This window comes from Canis lupus, chromosome 7 (assembly GCF_003254725.2).
Source record: "Canis lupus dingo isolate Sandy chromosome 7, ASM325472v2, whole genome shotgun sequence".
In the NCBI taxonomy this organism is placed as follows: domain Eukaryota; kingdom Metazoa; phylum Chordata; class Mammalia; order Carnivora; family Canidae; genus Canis; species Canis lupus.
In genome coordinates this window covers 67,428,121-67,449,361 of record NC_064249.1, presented here as the reverse complement: position 1 = coordinate 67,449,361, position 21,241 = coordinate 67,428,121, and the positions used below count along the sequence as shown (strand labels likewise).

The 21,241-nt window shown below is 43.9% G+C and overlaps 1 protein-coding gene and 1 long non-coding RNA gene across 2 annotated transcripts; one reads left to right on the top strand and one right to left on the bottom strand.

The window, feature by feature from the left end:
* Positions 1 to 3,460: 3,460 nt before the first annotated feature.
* On the bottom strand, positions 3,461 to 11,249 carry ADCYAP1 (adenylate cyclase activating polypeptide 1). The gene is made up of 5 exons (XM_025429374.3): positions 10,609 to 11,249; positions 10,179 to 10,289; positions 7,852 to 7,983; positions 7,310 to 7,408; positions 3,461 to 6,148 (listed from the first exon to the last, which is right to left on the bottom strand). The coding sequence occupies exons 2-5, from the start codon at positions 10,286 to 10,288 to the stop codon at positions 5,959 to 5,961; spliced, it is 531 nt and encodes a 176-aa protein (XP_025285159.1). The 5' UTR covers position 10,289; positions 10,609 to 11,249; the 3' UTR covers positions 3,461 to 5,958.
* Positions 7,254 to 19,030, top strand: LOC125755478 (uncharacterized). Its single transcript, XR_007412131.1, has 3 exons — positions 7,254 to 7,374; positions 15,188 to 15,356; positions 15,881 to 19,030. It is a non-coding gene; the product is annotated as an uncharacterized LOC125755478 (long non-coding RNA).
* The last annotated feature ends 2,211 nt before the right edge of the window (positions 19,031 to 21,241 follow it).

Here is a 21,241-nt window from a genome sequence, read left to right as displayed (position 1 = left end):
GAGACCCGGGATCAAATCCCTGGAGACCCGGGATTGAGTCCCACGTCGGGCTCCCAGTGCATGGAGCCTGCTTCTCCCCCTGCCTATGTCTCTGCCTCTCTCTCTCTCTCTCTCTCTGTGACTATCATAAATAAATAAAAAAAAATTTAAAAAAAGATTTTTATTTATTTGACAGAGAGAGAGCACCAGAAAGCATAAGCACAGGGAATGGCAGAGGGAGAGGGAGAAGCGGGCTCCCCACTGCGCAGGGAGACCCACCGCCAGGACCCCTGAATCAAGGCCTGGGCCGAAGGCTGACACTCAACCAACTGAGCCACCCAGAGACTCCCTATATGTGAATTTTAAGTTCATTTTGTCTTATGGAAGAAACACATCTAATGAATTTGGCATTCTTTTCTATGTAACTTTTCCCGGAGGGAGATCTGGTTTGGTTTATGATGAACATTTAATTAGTAAGTTAATTTCACTTCTTATATACGCTTTGTAGCTGTCCTATTGAAGTAAGGGGGAAATGTCATGGTAAATTCTATAAGCCCTCTAGTTATCTCAGTCACTCAAAGAGGTATTTACAATGTTCCCAGAAGTATGTTGGCATTAAGGCGCAACGCCTCTGGACATGGTCTCCAGGAGGTCACCTAGCTGGGTCATCTAGAAAGCTATGGACTTATAAAACAGTTAAGAAACAAAGCAGAGCTATGTGAAATTAGAGATCAGAAATGGTAAGGGTCACAGGAGAACAGTGCGAGGGTGGACATGGGAGGAAGGAAGCTATGGTCACTCTGAGAAGCTGAGGAAGAGTCCTAGAAAAAGAGGGCTTGAGTTTAAATTTACAGAATATTTAGATTGGGTAGGGAAGAAAAGACATTGGGGCATAGAGAGATGGTTGGGAGATGAAAAGGAGCATTAGCATTTCAAAGACTGATGTGAATCTGTCCTTCTAAAGGGGAAGGATTGAGGGCAGCCCTGGTGGCGCAGCGGTTTAGCTGCTGCCTGCAGCCCAGGGCGTGATCCTGGAGTCCCACGTCAGGCTCTCTGCATGGAGCCTGCTTCTCCCTCTACCTGTGTCTCTGCCTCTCTCTCTCTCTCTGCATCTCTATGAATAAATAAAATCTTTAAAAAAATTAAAAAAAAAATAAAGAGGAAGGATTGAATTGGGGAACAGTGAGAACAACTACCCTGAGCTGACCAGTTATAAACCAAAGTGCAGCAACAAGAGAAGTAGGCACCTCCCTTCATCAAAAAGGTTGCAATGAAAGAGAAGAGTTCAGACTTGATCTTGGTTCCCAATCTTGTAACAGCGTGAACAGTAGGGTTGAGTCTGAGGTCATAACAGGACATTCAACTGAAATCCTACTGTAAACAGCTGGGGATACATTCAAGCCAAATCTGGATATGATACAATCGGAAGTTGACTTCTGAATCTGCAGAATTACTGCCAGCCAGCTGTCCAGTTTCTCTCAGGAACTTCATTCATCTCTCAGTCATGTGACTGGATTTTTTGGACTCTACTTATAGGATCACTCTCCTTCCAGGAGCCCCTTTGATAGAGATATCCAACTGGAACATACATGTAAAATAATGCTAACTAAAGGAAATACTGTAATTCTTCAAAGAAACTAATGTCCATCCTAGGAGCATACAGCTTATTGACATATTTATTACTGTGTCCAGGTAGCATGACTTGTCGCTTATTTACATGGAAAAAAAACCCACCCAGTCCCAGCACACTTGTAGGCATACAAGGCATAAGTGGTCTCAAACTTAGGGCCCATTGGGATGCCTGGGCTGCTCAGTGGTTGAGCATCTGCCTTCTTTCTGCTCAGGGTGTGATCCCAGAGTCCTGGGACCAAGTCCCACATCGGGCTCCCTGCATGGAGCCTGCTTCTCCCTCTGCCTGTGTCTCTGCCTCTCTCTCTCTCTGTCTCTCATAAATAAATAAAATCTTTAAAAAAAAAAAAAAAGTAGGGCCTATTAATCTGGGTTTTTATTTAAAACGCAGATTTACTTGTTCTGGTGGAGGCCCACAATCTACATTATTAACAACAATCTTGTAGCAGAAGAATATTCTTTGGGAAAATACTACCTTAACTCCCAGGTGTTAGTTAAGCTCTCTCAACCAATGTGCCTGGTTTTAGGTGTTCAATAAATATTTATTGTATTGAATGAATATATTCCCAGCCCTAATAGCAACAAGGCACACTTCTTGGCTATCTAAATATATCAAGCCTTCCAACGAAAAATCATCATTTGATCTATCCCACATAAGAGAACATACCGAGTTGCTATATACATGAACTTCACTTAAAGTCAGCCAATCTGGAATTTATCTCTACTTTCTTGACAAGTCATTAGCTCCCAACCAAATACATTATTTTTCTTCATTCTTCCATTTACCACACCAGCAGCTCATTGTAGGCAGTTAAAGATGGAGAAGTAAAAACCTATTCAAAAAATTCAATATAAATATGAATTGTACTCTATTAATTTTTTAAATTTACTACAAATGAGATCTCTAGATCATAAGCTCCTCCCTACATGATTCTGGGCGGCCTGAAATACTGAGCTAAGTTCTAAAGATAGTTTTTGAATCCTTGCTGATCTTTGCTCATTCTTTAATACTACTGTGACATATTTATTGATTTATTAATTGAATCCATTAATTTTTAGGATGAAAATCTGGCAATTTAAATTAAATGGTATTTGATTTATTATAAATGACTTTCAATACATATTTTAAGCCCAGAAATCGTCAAGGGCTCCAAAATTAACACAACTGAGAAATTCATGGGAATTTCATATGAAGGCTTCACTTTAAAGTTTGTTAATATCAATTAATAAAACAAAGAATCCACAAATGACTGTTCACATTTTGTCCTAGCTTTCAAAATACATTTTCTTTTAAAGTATTTAATTAACTCTTTGCTTGCTCATGTTCTTTTTCTTTCCACTCAAAGCACATTAATCAGAGATAGTTGTTTGTAGATCTCCAAATATATTTTAAAACCTCCAAGACTGATTAAGTCATTTTTATGCATAATTTTATGGAGACCAATTTAGTCTGCAGAGTTACTTGTGAAAGAACATGTTAGACTGGTATTTTAGAAGCATATACCCAGGTATTATCTCCCACCAATCAATAGTAACTTTCTGAATACTGAGCAATGTATATATACACTAGGGGATGGAAATTTATCTAAATTGTGCATCCTATAAGTGTTCCAACATCCATGCCTATTTATGAACTTAATATCTTCTTAGCCATCTCCATCTGAGTAGCTACTTTAAATTTTTAGTTGAATTCAGTTAACACATCAAGCAGATATTAAAGTACAGTTTATGAAAATACATGGATGCTTATAGTCCAGACATGAAAGATCTATGGTTGCTAAAGAAAATATAATCCTTTAAGAGATTTTAGTTATTTCCTAAATGTCTTTTTTTCTCCAAACATTAGACGAGGTTGCATTGTTTACAAAAATTTATTCATACAAATTTTACACACTTTATATAACAGTTATCAAAGTCCTAGTTATAGATATCATGTGTGTAATAATACTTGGTTAAGATGTTTTTATAATCAGTTGCACACAAAATAAGAGCTCCAAGACTAACATCTACCTAAATTATCACTATATCATAAATCTGCTCCAGGTTAGTAAGGCTCTTGGCATTTCTAAAAAGTATACAAAAGATTAAACTGGGTGATCTCTGTAAATGCTTGCAACTAGCCACGGGAACACTAAATTAGACTTCATAAATAAAAGGTTAACTAGAGCCCTATTTCACCACTAACAGCTGACACAAATACAGAAAACTCTGCCCATTACCCAAGAAACAAATAATTAAGACTAAAATGCAAGCCGATGTGTTGCAGCATTGTAGGGCCACTAAATAGCCATCTGTGATTCGTGGCGATTTAAAAGGCGAAGAAAGGCACTAAAGCTGCAAACTGCATCCCGTGTCACATTGCCTGAGGAGACTGCAGAATTAAAGAAAGATTGATCCCGTACACAGGACTCAGGCATAGATCGAATGCCTCTGTGCTTTCACTGCAATGTGATCTCCTGGCAGCATCCATCCCGCTTGGGAATGCAAATCCAATTCTGTTTTCTTTGATTTATGACTTCATACTGAATCAAATCCATAAAGGAAAAGGAAAGGTCCTTTAAACTTTACAAGCTAATGTTTAATCGTTTCTTGTTCTCTTTTTTTCCAAAAGAATTTGTGCCTGAATTTTGGGAGTTTGGCTGGTTTGCCTGTTGTAGCTTGATCTGGTTGCTGGGTGAAGGTTCTTGTTTATAGAGATTATTCACAGGTTCAAGAAACCGATAGGAAACAGACAGACATGCTTTCTGTAGCCAAGAAAGGATACAAGGGGGAGGTTGTCGGGGTCTGTTGGAGCTTGCTTACCTCACTCTTGACCACAAATATAAGATAGTACTCATACATTTGGAGATGAGGTTTAAATGATTTATCGGTTAGTAAAACTGAGCAACATGTGAACACTACACATTCTAATATGACAAAGGTTGGTTTTAGGAAATAAATTTTACTAAGCAATAAGCCATAATGTAGAAAAATACATTTTACCTACAAACTCAATAAACAAGAAACAAAAGGTTCATATTTAGTCCATAATTACTTAGTGGTAACTACACAGGGGTTCCTAAACTTTACAATAAGTGCTTGCATAACAACAAAAAAAGTAAGTAGCATTCACAGGTTTAAGAAAAATGAATGAAAAATGGTAAACGGTACTTTCAACAGTGCAAGAGGGTGGGAAAGAGTGTTCAGAGAATCACAAAACAAACGAGTGGCTCCTACAGAGCCGGGTTCAAAGGGAGGCATCCTGGTCATATCACGAGATGAGAAGCATTGACAGCACTGGAGAAAAACACATTGTACTTTGCATCCATTTCCAATATCCAGCGCCCAAAGTCAGTCAGGCAGAGGACCTACAGTGGGACTCGGCTTACCCTCAGCATCCCAGACCTGGGGCAGCTCCAAACCGGTCCCTCTCTGGGGTCCTCCTCTGACTGCCTTATGCTCTACCTCTTCCAATATACCTGCATTTCCTTCACTCTGGTCCAATTGCCCTAACCTCGGGACACTGAGTTTCCTGGAAGTACAGAGAAGGGAGATTTCTACCCAAGTCTCCCTTCTCTGTACGTCCCCCTTCCCAACATTTACCCCAGGGAGTGGTGTGAATTCTGGAGAGAAGCACAATTTGGATTGAGCTGTTGTTTTTATCAGGAGAATTTCCTTCTGGGCTGAGAGTCTGAAGAGAGACAAGTACACATAAAAGTAGAATCAAAGAAAGCAGAAGTACTGGAATTGCCACCCAGCGAGGGGGACAAAGGGGGACAGTGCCTAGCTGGGTTCAGCTGGGACTGTGGCAGCCTGCCCCAGAGACTCACGAGGAAAGAATGCCCTTCAGCAATTCTCCCAAATCATTACCTCCAAATCTCCCTGGAGCAGGGCATCATTATGTACAGTAGCAAATGGTCATTATTAATATCTTCAGGCCTGTCGTGGATAAAAATACTATCCTTTTAATTCCATTTTACAAAAATAGGAGTAATATTCAAAACAATGATTGTCTGTTTTTCTATTTATTTTATATAAAAACATAAACAGCTCAGGCGAATTTTCAATCCTTGTGCACACTTTGTATGAACTGCTGTCTATTATACCTATATATAATTCTTAATATATATATTTGTAATGTATATATATATATATCTCAATAATTGGTCCACAAAGTATCTCTGTGCATTCTCTAGTGCTTTGTAAAAAGAAAAAACAATATTATTATCAAAATATTCATTTAATGGCTTTACTTCATACATAAATACATGTTTGGATAGAACACATGAGCGGTGACTGTTCAGTCAGTTGGGAAAGTGACTTTTCATTGTGTCAGGACTGTGTATACACAAGGTGGCTGGTAACTCATCGCTACAAATACGCTATTCGGCGTCCTTTGTTTTTAACCCTTTGTTTATACCTTTTCCCCAGGACGGCCGCCAAGTATTTCTTGACAGCCATTTGTTTCCTGTAGCGGCTGTAGCTGTCCGTGAAGATGCCGTCTGAGTGGCGCTTGGAGAGAGGCTCCGAGTCGTCCTCCGCGCCGCCGCCTAGGTTGCCACTGCAAGGACAGGGGTCGGGAAGAGGGTGTCGGGGCGGGAGACACAGGTTCAATAGCAGCGGGGAGCAAAGGGGCCCCAACCCACGCGGGAGCCCTCGGGGGAGGCAGGGTCTCCGTGCCCACCGCGCCGCCTTCCTCTGCCAGCAAGCAGCTGCGGGGGGGGGGGGGGGGGCTGCGATGGAAACCCTCATCCCGCCCTCCCCTCCCGGGGCTTCCTGGCACCAAATCCTTCCAGAAGGGGCCCGGGAAGAGGCCCGGGCGCAGAGCTCGCGATGCACGCCTACCCTGTCTCCAAATGCTGCCCGTTGAGATTTGACTATCCGTGCTTTTGCGCTCAATTGTCCTAACTGTTCCTCTCGCCATCCCCAGCCCCCACGTGCAAAGAAAATAACCCCACGTGCCACGCTGGCGGGGGCCCGGGAAGTTTTACACCGATCCCGCAATCCCTGGTCAGGCAAGGGCCCTCCTCCCCTTCCGCACGCTAAGTCGAAAAACGTGATGATAATAATGTAAGTCGACAGGCTGCAGGCAAGACTTTCCATCGCATGAATTATTCATTGCGAAAAATGTAATCTGTTTCCCCCTGAGCTTTATTAAAACGTTGCCTTCCGCGGAGAGAGGTTCCACGTAAGCCCTGTGCCCCGAGTCTGTCTGGCACGCGCAAAAACGGTTTCCCTAACTGCCCACATTTGAGGATTTGTTAGTTTCGACTTGAATTTACAGTAAAAGAAATGATTAAGGGAAAAGAAAAAAAAAAAAGGCTTACAGTAAATCAAAGCAAATCGTCCCGCGAAGCTGCAAGGTTTTCAATGACTCGGGGGCGGGGGAGAAAGAGGTTATTTGGTTTCTCTTTGGGGGTTTTTTGTTTGGTTTGGTTTGGTTTTTTTTAATTCAAAACGGATCAAACTCCAGGGTTTCTCGGCCCTCTCCTTGCCTCTCGCCGCTCCGAACGGCGTCGCCCGACTTGAGCGGCTACATGCGGACCCCGGCGGGCGGCGGCGGGCGGGCGGCGCAGACCCGGGGCGCGGCCGCCCCCTCGAGCCCACGCGCACGCCCGGACGCAGGAGCGGCACCGCCCACGCCGCGCGCTCGCGGACCCCCACCACCCCCACCCGCAGCGCGCGCCCCGCTACGCCGCTTAACTCCTGCGCGAACTCTTACCCCAGGCCCTTGGCCACGAGTGTCTGCAGGTATTTCCTGGCGGACAGCTGGTCCAGGACTTTGCGGTAGGCCTTGTTAAGGATCCCTTGGGCGACATCTCTAACGGGGAGGCAAAGCGAGCGCCCGGGGTCACTGACTCGGTCCCCAGGAGGCTGTCCCCGGATCCCAGCTGCGCACGCCTGCGCCTCGGCGCTCCGGGAGGCTGACAGCCCCCCCCCCCGCCCCCCGCGCCCTCCGGGGGCACAGAACTCGCGCAGAACTTTTTGGTGATGCTCCCGCGACTGCCTGCTGGGAACGGAGCGTTCCTGCTGCCCCCCAGGAACGGCAGGCGTGGGGTTGGCCGGGGCCGTAGACCTCTAGGTCCCACGCCCCCCTCTTGTCCACAAAGCCCGTCCCGCTGCTGACTCTGTCGCGCTCTCTGGTACCAGCCCGAGAGAAGAGAGGCTTGAGGGCTTCTAAGAAAAACGACCAGCTCGGTGGGCCACCCCCCCGCCCCTCCCGCCGTCGCAGTCCCGGCCGGCGCGGGGGCCGCGCGGGGGTACCTCGTCTCCGCCGGGTAGTAGAGCGCGTAGGCGTCGCGCAGCGCGGAGGCGGGGCTCCCCGCGCCGGGAGGGTCCGAGTCGTAGAAGTCCTGCAGCGGGTGTCCGTCCTCGTCGTACGCCTCGTCCTCCGGCCTGCGAGGGTAGCCGGGGGCAGAAGGAGCGGTCAGTACGAGTCCCCTCTCTGGCTCCGCCGGGACCCGGAGAAAGGGGCCACTACGCACGGATTGTCCTTCTTTCTAAAGATCCGCCACGGAGAACTGCCACTTCTTCCGGGGCGCGGGAGGGGGTAGAGATAAGGCGGAAGATATTCCCCATCGCTCTAAGCCACTCTCCGATCCTTCCCCTCTGGAGGATAAAGGGTCGCCCTGCAGGACCCTGGGAAGCCGAGAGGTCAGCGCCGACCCCGAACGCCGGGCCGCGGGAAAGGACTACCCCCTACGGGCCTGATGCCTGCCCCACCCCAAACAGACAGCCTCGGGCCGGGAAAAGAAAGGTCCTCAGAGACCAGGCGCCGCCCAACGCGAAGACCCGGAGCGGGAGGCCCAGGGCGAAACCGAAGGGCGGTGGATGGGTGGGGTGTGGGGCGGCCGACTCCGGCAGCCACCCCCACCCAGCCTCCGTGCCCAGGGGAGCCCTTCCCCGCGCAGATGTAGGTCACGGAGAACCTCCGACTTCTATTTTGGGCGGGAGAGGATCTGGCAGGAACATGAATAATAGATGCCCCTAAACTTAGCCTGTTTGGCTGTGGCTCACTCGTTCTGTGGCAGGTCCGCGCACTCTGGTGCCACGCGCCCGGGGGATGTGCCAAGCACACGCGACTTCGAAAACTGCTGGGAGTGAAACAGGACTTTTAAGTCCGCCGAATAAACAGTTCGCGCTAAACTGTTAGCGATGTTGGGGCGGCGGGAAGCGAATGGGTCAACAGAGGTCCTAGAGCCCGGAGGAGCGCCGCAGTCTCCAAGTCGCCCTTGCCTAGCGCCTCAATCCTTGACATAGGGCGGGGAGGGGTGGGCTAAAACACAAAACCCCCTCACTTTGGGCCGCCGGAGAGACTTGGAACGCGGCCAGGGCAAGCAGCGCTGTCTAGTAGGGTTTAGAGTCGTACTTCGTTATCCTGCTTGCCTTTCCTCCATCCCTGGAGAGGTAAAGACGAGGGAAGCACATCCTTCCGTTCGCCCCACACCCGGCCCTTCCTTAGAGACGCACCTCCCCTATAACCCGGCGTCCCATATTCCCTGAGTCTTTCTGGCAACTCTCATCCCTGCCCCGTGCCTCGATGCTGGAATCCTAATGTGGAAGCCAGAACCCATGTCTCCGGCCAAATCAGTGGTCAGCGACCCGCCTAAAGGCGACGGTTCTTGGGCGCGGCTGCGAGAAGCAGCTTTGCCGGCAGAAAGCGCGCTCCTAGCTGCAGGGAGCCGCGTGCACCGCGGGGCGCGGAAGCTGCGCTGCAAACGGAGCGTCCACTCCCCAGCTGACCGCCCCGGGACATTGGGGCTGCGTAAGGAACCTAGCAGCGCCAACTGATTACAACCAGAGTTATGAAAAAAAAAAACCAAAAAACAAAAACACGGTTACTCCAGCCTCGGGCGGGCAGGATTGTCCTGGTCCTGCCTGCCTGCCTGCCTGCTTTCTCTTCCTCTTTCCCTGCATCCGTTTCATCCGTTTCTCCCCTTCCCTTCCAGACTCATTCTTGTTCTTCCTTCTCTCAAATCTCTTTTCCTCAACTATACCCGGCCAACACTCCCCCTCCCCAAAACAGTCTGAGACTCAAATTGCAGATGGAAAACCTATCACTTGAAAGAAAGCTCTTCCAGGGGAAACAATTCGAATTGAAGTGAAACGGAGATCAGAGGAGAGAGAGGAAGACCCCGCCCCGATAGTCCAGAACAAGCTGTAACAAAGCAAAGTCCACGGAGCTTCACGCTCAACCCTCCAACCTGACTGCGGGAGAGAGGAAGTTCTAACTCAGCTAAGAATAAGGAAAAGAAGTCAAGCTCGGGGCCCGGCCCTGCCCCTCCAGCGGGCGGGGCTGGGGGAGGGGAGGTTTCTCCAGCAGGCTGAAGCTCGGTGGCTCTACCCCGGCCCCTTGGCTGCGGCGGGCTGGGGGAGGGGCGCTGAGCCGCAGTGGCGCCTGCCTGGCCCTCGCGCGGAGACGGAGACCCGGCCAGGGCCCCGGACCCGCGGCCCGACCCCGGCTGACAGCGGCGTACTGGGAGCCCGTGGGGAGATGGTCGTAGCCAGGACCGCGGAACTGCAGGAGGAAGACCACGAGGAAGTGTTGGGGGAAGCCAAGCCTCAGCTCAGCCTGGGCGGCCAGCACCTACCTGATTCCAGGGAACCGGAGTCCTGCGGCGGCAGGTGAGCAGTAGACGCTGCTGTGCATTATTATCCCATAGACCAGGAGGGCCAGCCTCGCTCCGCTACACATGGTCATTCTGCGCAGGAGGGAAAAGAGGGCACGCAGCTGTCAGAACGCCCCTGGCCTTTCACCCTCCAACCCCAAGAAACTCTCCGAGCTGGGGGAGGGACAGAGCGAAGCTCCGGCTCCCGGTGTTGAATACCGCTTAATGATAGCCCGTGGGCGCCTCTCGCTATAGTTAGGAAAAATATGTATGTGTATACCCAGTGCCCGATAACTCGCCAGACCTAGTCCGAGGAAAGCTAACTCGTATCCTGATGCTGGTGAAAGAATCAGCAGTCAAAAGAGTCCTTTGGTTTGGTAAGATATTTTTCCCCTTACCATTCAACTCTTACCGCTGCTCGGAGAGGGTTTGTTGCCAAGTAGGACGGCGGGCAAAAGGCTCCTCCAAGTTTCTGCGCTGGAGTCACAACCCAAGAGACATCACCGTCTGGCGTTAGTGTCTGAGAAGCCGCAGGAAAGAGCTGGAGCAGCAGGAGGAGCTGGAGGACTTGTTTGCTGAGGCCAGTATTCTGTTCAAAAGTTTGGAGAGGACAGAACTAGGAGGAAGCGTGACACCGAGAGAAGGGGGCGAGGAGAGAGATGTACAAGGAAGAAAGAGGAGGCGAGGAGCTAAAGTGGGGGTGGGAGATAAAGTGGTCTAAGTCCACCAGGAGAAAGAAGTGATTAAGGAAAAGAGGGAAAATCAAAAAAGAAGAGGAAGGAAGAGAGAGAGGGCCGAGGCGGCTGGTGTCTGTTGAAACCGCCTGGTCAGGCAGTTGTGCAAGTCGGCAGCGCCTTCTCTGCTCTGAGGTCCCTCTGGCTGCGTCTGAAGCTGCGGCTTCTGCTGCTGCTGCTGCCGGTGGTTACAGAGGTGACCGGCCCTCTGCTCCTATTTATATGTGCAGTTAGCAGAAATCTATCTGAAGGTGGTTTTAGAAGAGCCTTCCTTGTCAACATCTGTCTGCCTATGGCCTTTAAGTACAGAATATTTTGTTGCACTGTTGCGCTCCGATTTTTATTCATGGAATGACTTCCTTTTTTTTTTTCAGTCACGTAATGATCGGGTATCAGAAAAAGACGTCAGCATCCTAGTCCCTCAAGGAACATATTAACTATTCTGTGCTGTCCTCTTGGATGATAAGATCCGGAGTCATCGACTTCTCATAAACACCTTTCACTCATACAATCCAATTTTTAAGAAGTGCAATTATTTTGGTGGTTTTCAGTTTTGCCCATTTTTCAGGGATGGGTAAAGAATTCATAGAATTTCGAGGGTGGCAAAAGTCATGTTTTTGATTATGGCCCTACAATTTCTCTTTATTTTTCATCAAGCCCCAGCAATCAGAGCTCTGGTCTCTGGAATTAAGCACCATCAAGCTCTCCTATTAATAAATTTAATTTAGATCTCCTAATTTCTTACGTATGTTCTTTTAGATAGACAATTAAATGTGGAAGTCGTTTTGTTTTTAAAGGGAAGTCTTGGAGGATTTTCAGTAAATCGCTAATGAGTCTGGCTGTCTTTGACAGTCTGGCTAGGAGTAGATTGATTAGAGTTAAAGCTGCCTCCGGAGCATGGCCTGTGGAGCTGTCCAAGCTCTTAGTGCTGAACTCTGGTCGCAGATACTACACACATTGAAAATTGCCATTGGTTTAATTTTTCACCAGAGCCTCAATATCTGAAGATTTGGCACTAAGAGTATTAATGTGGCGATTCACTGTCCAAGTTCCCCCGCTGTTCAGATACATTCCCCCCCTTGCAGTGTCCATGAATGCCCTTAAAGCTGAGAACAGTCATGCCCACATTTGAGTAAAGGGCATTCTGTTTCCTATTAGTCTTGGTTTTTAGATCTCTAGATGGCCTATTTGGATATCTTCACACTTTCTGTGGCTCTTACTGATTTTAAAGATTGAAGTTGTGAAATTGTATTATCCACAAAAATTGAAATTTTAAGAATTTGGGAGTGAGAAATATGTTTTTCCCCTGTATTTGCAACTTGAGTTCTGTTTGGGGAAATACAGACAGACTGGGAAAGCATGAGGATTCCCAGTACAAGTTCACTTGCTGAGGGTTTCTAACGGGAATCCCTCCATTGGGAACCGTTAAATTTTTTTTTAGCTGAAGATGACGTGGGAAGAGGAAAGCAATAAGAGAAGACTACAGCCACCCGGAGGCTTTCAAGCCCCTGGGCGATTTAAGAAGATTCCTAAATTTCTACTCCAGTAAGAGAAAATCAGGTCTTTTTTCTTTTTATTGCTCAAAGGAAATAGAGCCATCAATAACCATTACTGTGCATTTTAATTATTTGGATCCTAAACAAAACTTAGAGGAAATGGCAGTTTAGTAGGAATATTTCCTATTATAATTTGGAGCTAACATTTAAATAAACTATATTAGTTCTGCGTGCTTTTTCTAAGACAAAATTATAATGCTTCTCATTCAGAATGTTTTTCCTACTTTCTTTCTTTTTAAAAAGATTTATTTATTTATGATAGACATAGAGAGAGAGGCAGAGACACAGCAGAGGGAGAAACAGGCTCCATGACAGGAGCCCAACATGGGACTCAATCCCGGGACTCCAGGATCATGCCCTGGGCCAAAGGCAGGCACTAAACCACTGAGCCACCCAGGGATCCCTGTTTTTCCTACTTTCTTATTTAAGATTTAATATTTCCTTCAAGAAGACAAAGTTTGCTCATTTCCTGACCATGAAGGACCAGAAGCCAAGTGCTTCTTCTTAGTTTATTCCTGGGGATGCTTCAGATTGCCTGCCTGCAATAAAGCTATGAACCACAATCGATGTGGGAATGTATCTCTTTGTCTCCAGTGCATATGTTCGCCTATTTATGTTGGAATGTTTACATGCATGTGTGCTGTTTAGCTCTGCCTCTGGAGTAAATTCGCATACAAAGAGCCTGCGGTGAACACGGCCCACCAGATAATCAAGCAGAGACATCTTTCTTACCAAAGCTCCCAAAGCTATTACCCACTGTGACTTTCCTGCCTTCCGCCTTGCTTCACGTCAAAGGTGAACCCGATTAAAATCCTTACTCCTCTCCCACGCGAATTCTGAAATGAGTTCAATCTGTAGAAATATTTGAAAATTTCCAAGACTTCTTGTACAAATTCACTACTCAACTTTAGTAAAGGGAGCCACCATGTGGGGAGAATGTTGACTTCATTGCCTATCAGCGGGAAAACCACAAACACCATTAACTTTGTGGGGAGGATGATGGAACTACTGGCTCCATGGCCCGCAAGAAACCAGGGTACAGTTGTGCCACTTCCACTCTGCTTAGCTTAGGCATTCAGGACCTAACTTAGAGGGCAACTCGGGACACAGCACTCCAAAATTAACGATTTTGCCTGAACCCATTCACGAAAGTGAAAGACTATGCAAAGAATTCATTTTGAGATTCCCAGTCACTGACCTCCAGAAAAATCAAGCTTCTGAGATCCAGCCCTTACTTGGCACTAAGACCCACCAAGCCCGGGCCCATCAAGCCCGGACCCACAGCGCCTGGGGGAATCGAACCCAGGACAGGACCGTCCCACAGATTTTTTTGTGCCACTGACCGTCTCTGATTAGGCGAACGTGGCGCCCTTTAAGCAAGGAAGTTTCCCTATTCTCTAAAATCCTGGCCCTGGACTCTTGAGCCGGGGGATTACCGTGAAGGCTGCGGAAGTGGAGGAACTAGAGGCTGAGGCCGGAGCTGCGAAACTGCTAAGAGTCTAAGGTTGTCCCCCTCCCCACTTCGCCAAATCCACCGGTGTGAGCGCAGGCGCTTTCTGCTTTCTATTGGATGTTGGCAAATATGGGGCAATGGATGTCTCAAAGACCCATACTACCCCCAAGGTATCCCCCCCCCGAGAGTAGTAATTTGCCGTTCATGTCGAGAAGCATTCTAACTCAAGAGCGTTAACGCTGCCTTCAGAGGGCCTTTGTGTCTGGAGAGCGGCAAAAAAAAAAAAAAAAAAAAAGTGCATCAGGCAGAAATGCGGAGCTGGAAGGCTCCAGGCCACCGAGGCAAGCCCTGACGAAGTGTCCCGCCCGAGGCCGCGTAGGAAACAGCGGCTGGTAGGGACTAGTTCACTGCAAATGCAGGCATCGATATGGCTTAAAGGGAGGCCTGGGGCCTGAGCAGTGTATCGGAAGGGCGCACAACTAACGCAGCCTTTCTTGGAGAAGGGGAAAGAGGACGGAGAATGAGAGAAGAACTGGGGCAGGACAGGACAAGGGGGAGAGCCTTCCAATTTTATCCTATCACCGTGTTTCTCTCCCAAAGAGATGTTTACATCCTCTAATTGAAAATGGCAGGGGAAAAAAAAAAAAAAAGAAAATGGCAGGGGAGAAGAGGGAGGGAATGAAGAAGGGACCCAAACGTTAGAACTTCCACTTAACAGTTAACACAAAGGAATTTCAAGTACCCTCTCCTTACAGCCCCGCCCTGTCCCCACAAAGTTTGCCAGACAAGTAGAAGAATTCCTAGGCAGCAAAGTTTCTTTCCAGGCTGTGGAGGCGAAGCCTGGCATAGACTAGGCAAGATTGGAATCATGTCTAGTTAGAAAAGCTAGTGCAACTACGGAAATCTTCCCAGTGATAAGTTTCTCCTTTGCTCTCTGAGAACTGGAGCCAACGGAAAGCATCACTTTGGGGCTATGCCTCCACCTACCCAACACAGGCTGTTTGAAAGTATTTGTCAGCGGTTTAGCGCCGCCTTCAGCCCAGGGCCTGATCCTGGAGACCTAGGATGAGTCCCATGTCGGCCCCCCTGCTTCTCCCTCTGCTTTTCCCTCTGCCTGTGTCTCTGTCTCTGTGTCTCTCATAAATAAATAAATAAAATCTTTAAAAAACATATTTGTTGAAAATGGTTAAAGACCCTTAATTTCAATCCTCTAGTGTATTAACTGCTTTTGTCCTCTTTGTCCTTAAGGTATGAAAACAACTTTTGGTCTGAAATGGCAAATGCTAGCTACAAGTCAAACCAATATTTGCTTGAATTGTTTTTTTCTGGTCACTTGACGCATCTGTCTTTGCTGAAGTTTCAAGCCTTGAAACTTCAATCAACATTCGATTTAAAGAATGCTTCAGCCCTTGAAAAGGTGAGTTTTTGTATCCAAACAGGAGGAAAATGTCTAGTATATTTACTGAGACTTTGAATTTGCAGATGGCTTCACATTAGCAAATACCTGGCATAGACAAGACTCAGATCCTTAGGGTAAGGATATTTCCAACACATTCCTTCTGGCCTACCTATGCATCCTACACATAGTTTCCATGTGTTCACTTTTCCTTTTCTGGCTATGTGGCCCTCCCCGTTGTCCTGTACCTCCACCATCACCATTCCCTACCCTCACTGATTTTTTTTTAACCATATGAAAGGACATGTTTGCATACAGCATCTTCATAAATTCCTAGTATGAATATTAGTAAATCAGATTGGAAAAGTCCTATATTCTCATTCTACTCATTTCTAGCACTGCTTAGTATAGGGATCAGGCTATCTAGTAAGCTTTTTCAGTGAACAAGCTTGATGTAAAACATTATTTCCTCATATCAGTAACAAAAGTAAATTACAAACCATATTCAATTTCACTCTAAACTTTTTCTCTTCTGACTCTTCCAGAAAATGTGATGACTAATGACTCACTTCATACCGATTACACCTGTAGGGAAACCCAAATGTTCTGCAGCAGAACATCATGACCATTACTTACTGGACTGCCTGCATCATGCCCTTCTGAACGCACTATGAAGTAAGAAGCTGATGAGCTTACCAACAATGTGTCACGATTTCTCTGACCTTCCGAATTTAGTGCTTCACACACTCTGAAAACAACCAGGAAGACTTCCCAAGCCACATGAGCAAAAGCATCTCTCTAATTCAGGAACAGAATTACACACTCACAGGGCCAAGAAATTTGGTCATTTGTTTTTAGACAAAGCAAACACTCAAGAAGCAAAAACTGGGATCTAATCTTCACTTCAGGTTTGGATGATTTCAACTGTCTCACATATGTGGCTCTTCTAAGACCTTATTCTCTAAATGTTTGTTTACTGGGTACCAAAAATATGTACCCCAGACTTCACTGTGCAGCATCTGCCATATTCTCCTGAGATTTCTAGAACATGTCCTCTTAAAAGACAAAAACAAGAACATCTTCTCTCTACTTCAGTCTAAATTCTCTGATCATACAAGGCTTAATTGCAGGAAGAAAAGCTTGGAGAGGATCCAGGAAACCCAATATCCTAAATGCGTTTTTATGACAGCTTCTGAAAATGTTGGAAGATCTGTGTGTAAAATAAAACAAGATTTCTATGTATAAATCAAAAAAGGATAATGGTCTATGAGTTCATAGCATCTTAAAACTTCATCCTCTTGGTTTAGACTCTGTTTTATATATCTGTGAATATAGGTCTCTTTGTAATATATTTTTGAAAGATTTTATGTATTTATTTGAGAGTGCATGAGCACAGTGGGAGAGGGAGCAGCAGACTCCCTGAGCAGAAAGTCCAATACAGGACTATGGCTGGATCCCAGGACCCTGAGATCATGACCTGAGTGGAAGGCAGACACTTAATGGACTGAGCAATCCAGTTTCCCTTCTTGGTAATAATTTTGGAGGCTTTGTTTTTCATTATCCTTATTTCTAGCACTTTGTGGTAATAATCATAACTCTGCAAAGACTTTTCAACTAATCTTTCTCTCCACCCAAATATACACAGGCATGATTTTAAGTTATCATCTGCTTAGAATACTATTATATTTCCATGAGTTTACTATTTTAAAACTTCAATTATTATTTCTTTATATACTTTAAAATTCTTCCTTCCATGGGACTGCATGATTTTGCTACTCATAGTTAATAACAGCGATAATAACTATTTAGTGAACACATATTACGCTAAATACGTGACTAGAATTATTTCCTTTACCTTCAAACAATCTTTTTTCTAGACACTATTATCTTTCCATTTTACAGATGAGAAGCTGAGGGTTAAGTGGCTAGATAACATAACCAAAGTCACACAGCTTGAAATCTCTGTAATGCAAAGATTCAAATTCAATTCTCAAAAAAAAAAAAAAAAAAAAAATTCAATTCTCAATTAACCCAGTCTCTTTTTCTTTTTTTTTAATTTTTATTTATTTATGATAGTCCCACAGAGAGAGAGAGAGAGAGAGGCAGAGACACAGGCAGAGGGAGAAGCAGGCTCCATGCACCGGGAGCCCGACGTGGGATTCGATCCCGGGTCTCCAGGATCGCGCCCTGGGCCAAAGGCAGGCGCCAAACCGCTGCGCCACCCAGGGATCCCAATTACCCCAGTCTTAATGACCTTTGTATATTATACTGGCTTGCACATTTATTTTCTCTAGAGTTGTTATAAATACTAGCTACTCATTTAATATGAGTTTTAATCTGTGACTTGGCTCAACTAAGAAGAAAATGGATTTCTTATTAATTTTCAAATTAAAAGTTATGTTTCATATGATAGGAATCAAATGCTTTTAACACAATACAAACTGGTTAAGTTAGACTACAAACTTTCCTTTACAGAATAGATATGCTTCTAAAAATATGTGCACTAACAGTGCATGTATTCTTATTTATATACATCAAATTGTTGAAAAGGCAAAAAAAATACTGCCATCCTGAGTCATTATTTAAAATGATTTCATACCTAAGAATGTAGCAAAAGTTTCAGTGATGTGTTTAAGTGGAAAAAAAAAGTATTACTTTGTAAGATCACCATTTATTAGCTATAACATCATCATCATATCTTATTAAATCATCATGTAATTCAATACCACAGAAACTCTTGATTCCAGTGAGTCAAGTGTTTTGTGAGTCAAATGACACAATATATGTAAAAATGTTTTACAAACAATAGATCCTCCTTCTTTGATAGCAGGAACAAACTCTGTTACCAAACAATGTCCCATTTAATCCTTTTATCGCCCTGGGAAGTAGAAAAGGTACTATTCCTATTTTTACTAATGGATAAACCAAGATCCTTAAAATTGAATTAACTTGCCCAAGGCACACAGCTAACAGGACGAAATCAGCTTTTCTATCCAGGGCTAGCTGTTTCCAAAGTTACTGTGCTTTCTACTACCATTTGACTTCTCTGTTATTACTGTATAATTACAATTATTATTAAAGGGAAAAGAAGCATCAGCTTTCATAAAAGCACATGATTATTTAACAAAACACAAGTTTTAAGACAGTGGTTGAACAATTTTTCTTGCTTTTCCTTGACATTTTCAAATAAGTGAAGAGATTATGTGCAAGTATCATTTTTAAGAGCATTTTAAAGAAATAAGTAACAAATGAGGTTGCACCACAGGTGTTAAAAATGTGATAAAGTTGCAGCAATTCAAACAGTGTGGTGCTGGTGAAATATTATATCCAAGGAATAAATATCAAGTATATAAATATAAAGAAATAAACACAATTATGTAATTCCCAGTAGAAAGTACGGAATATTGCGACAACTGACTATCCACTTGGACAAAGAAGAAAAATCAGATTGCTCTTTCCTATTGTACAACAATATCAAACATATGGATATGGACTACATTTTTTTGGACTACATTTTTTAATATAAATCACAAAAATACTAGAAAAATACAGAAATAATTTTAGGATTAGAAAGGAAAGACTAAAAATATGAAAGAAACCAAAAAGAAAGGAATTGAGAGATTGACTAAAATATTGTTTAAATTTCTCTGTATTAAAAGAAAAACTACAAATAAAGTTAAATGGCACATTAAAAACTTGTTGCCATTGTTTATGAAAAATAAGGAATTCAAATTTTCAAAATATAAAGAACTTACATCACCCAGTGCTCATCCCTACAAGTGTACTCCTCAATCTCCAACTGAATGATTGGACCTATTCAATCCATCCCGGACTCCCCTCCCCACCCCATCTGCCCTCTGGTAACTATCAGTTTGTTCTCTGTAGTTAAGAGAGTCTGTTTCTTGGTTTGCCGCTCTCTTTTTTCCCTTTGTTTTGTTTCTTATATTGCTCATATGAATGAAATCATACGACATTTGTCTTTCTCTGACTGATTTATTTTGCTTAGCATAATAATCTCTAGCTCCATTCACATCATTGCAAATGACAAGATTTCATTCTTTTTTATGGCTGAATAACATTCCATTATATTTATATATATATATAAATATAAACATTATATATATATAAACATTCCATTCATTGGAATGAATACATTCCAATGGAATAAATAACATTCCATTTCATATATATATGAGATATATGTGTGTGTGTATATATATATATATATATATATATATATATATATATATATCACTTCTTTATCCATTCAGCTATTGATGGATAATACTTGGGCTGCTTCCATAGCTTGGCTATTATACATAATGCTGCTATAAATATAGGGGTGCATGTATCCCTTTGAATTAGTATTCTTTGAGTAAATACCCAGCAATGCAATTGCTGGATCACCGGCAGTTCTATTTGTAGCTTCTTAAGGGACCTCCATATCATCTTTCACAGTGGCTACCCCACCTTACATTCTCACCAATGGTGCACAAGGGTTCCTTTTTCTCCGCATCCTCACCAACACCTGTTTTCTCTTGTGTTGTTGATTTTAGCCTTTCTCACAGATATGAGGTGACATCTCATTGTGGTTTTGATTTGTATTTCCCTGATGGTAAGTGATGATGAACATCTTTCATGAATCCATTGGTTATCTCTGTGTCTTCTTCAGAGAAATGTCTGTTCATGTCTTCTGCCTATTTTTTAAAATTTTTTTTTAATTATTTATTTACGATAGTCACAGAGAGAGAGAGAGGCAGAGACACAGGCAGAGGGAGAAGCAGGCTCCATGCACCGGGAGCCCGACGTGGGATTCGATCCCCGGTCTCCAGGATCGCGCCCTGAGCCAAAGGCAGGCGCCAAACCGCTGCGCTACCCAGGGATCCCTTCTGCCCATTTTTTAGTTGGATTATGTTTTTTGGGTGTTGAGTTTATACACCTGAAACTAATATAAGACTGTAAAAAATATAATAAAGTTATACTTACACACACACACATATACAAAAATAAAATTCCCATCTGAAAAAAAAAAAAAGTAAGTCATTAAGTACAGCATATATCTTTTTAAGGTAGGAGTATCAAAGAATTTGTGGACAACTTTTACTTTATTTTTTTTTAAGATTTTATTTATTTATTCATGAGAGACATACACAGAGAGAGAGGCAAGACACAGGCAAAGGGAGAAGCAGGCTTCATGCAGGGAGCCTGACGGACTCGATCCCGGGTCTCCAGGATCACACCCTGGGCTAAAGGTGGTGCTAAACTGCTGAGCCCCCTGGGCTGCCCTTGGACACCTTTTAAACCACCAAAACAATGTCATAATTTTTACTGTAAATAGTCATATATCTTTTGAAAAGAAATTAAGAGAAGGAAAAGAAATATATATATAGTCACATATTTTTATACGTAATTATTATTTCTGGTTTCTTTATCTTTTCTAATAATTCATGGATCAGCAAACTAGAGTCCCTATACCAAATCAAACCCATTGCCTGTTTTTGTATGGCCTTTGTGCTAAGAATAGTTTTACATTTTTATATAGTTGAAGAAAAAAATCAATGGAAGAATATTTTTGTGATGTGAAAATCACATGAAAATAAATTTCAGTGTCCATAATAAAATTTTATTAGAATATAAAAAATATATTTATATAAAGAATTTACAATCCATAAAGAAAAGACAATCACACCTAAATGCAAAGTTGGTAAAGGATATAAACAAGCAATTTTGCTAAGTTAGAAATATGAATGGCCAACATTTTTGCACAAAATTTTTCTTTTTGCAAATGGATAGTTGTCCCAGTATCCTACATTTTCCATTGAAAATTACCTAATAGTATTTATTTCCTTATATTTATGTACTTTATTCTTTCCATCAATTCTGTGTAGCATAAGTGGTCATACAAT

Bases quoted from the DNA above. Each gene is read 5' to 3' on its own strand.
- ADCYAP1 (XM_025429374.3), bottom strand. From the start codon at position 10,288: ATGACCATGTGTAGCGGAGCGAGGCTGGCCCTCCTGGTCTATGGGATA. The intron at 7,984-10,178 runs GTAGGTGCTGGC...CTACCCTCGCAG, and splicing joins CTCCGGTTCCCTGGAATCAG to GCCGGAGGACGAGGCGTACG. The intron at 7,409-7,851 runs GTACCCCCGCGC...CCTCCCCGTTAG, and splicing joins TACTACCCGGCGGAGACGAG to AGATGTCGCCCAAGGGATCC.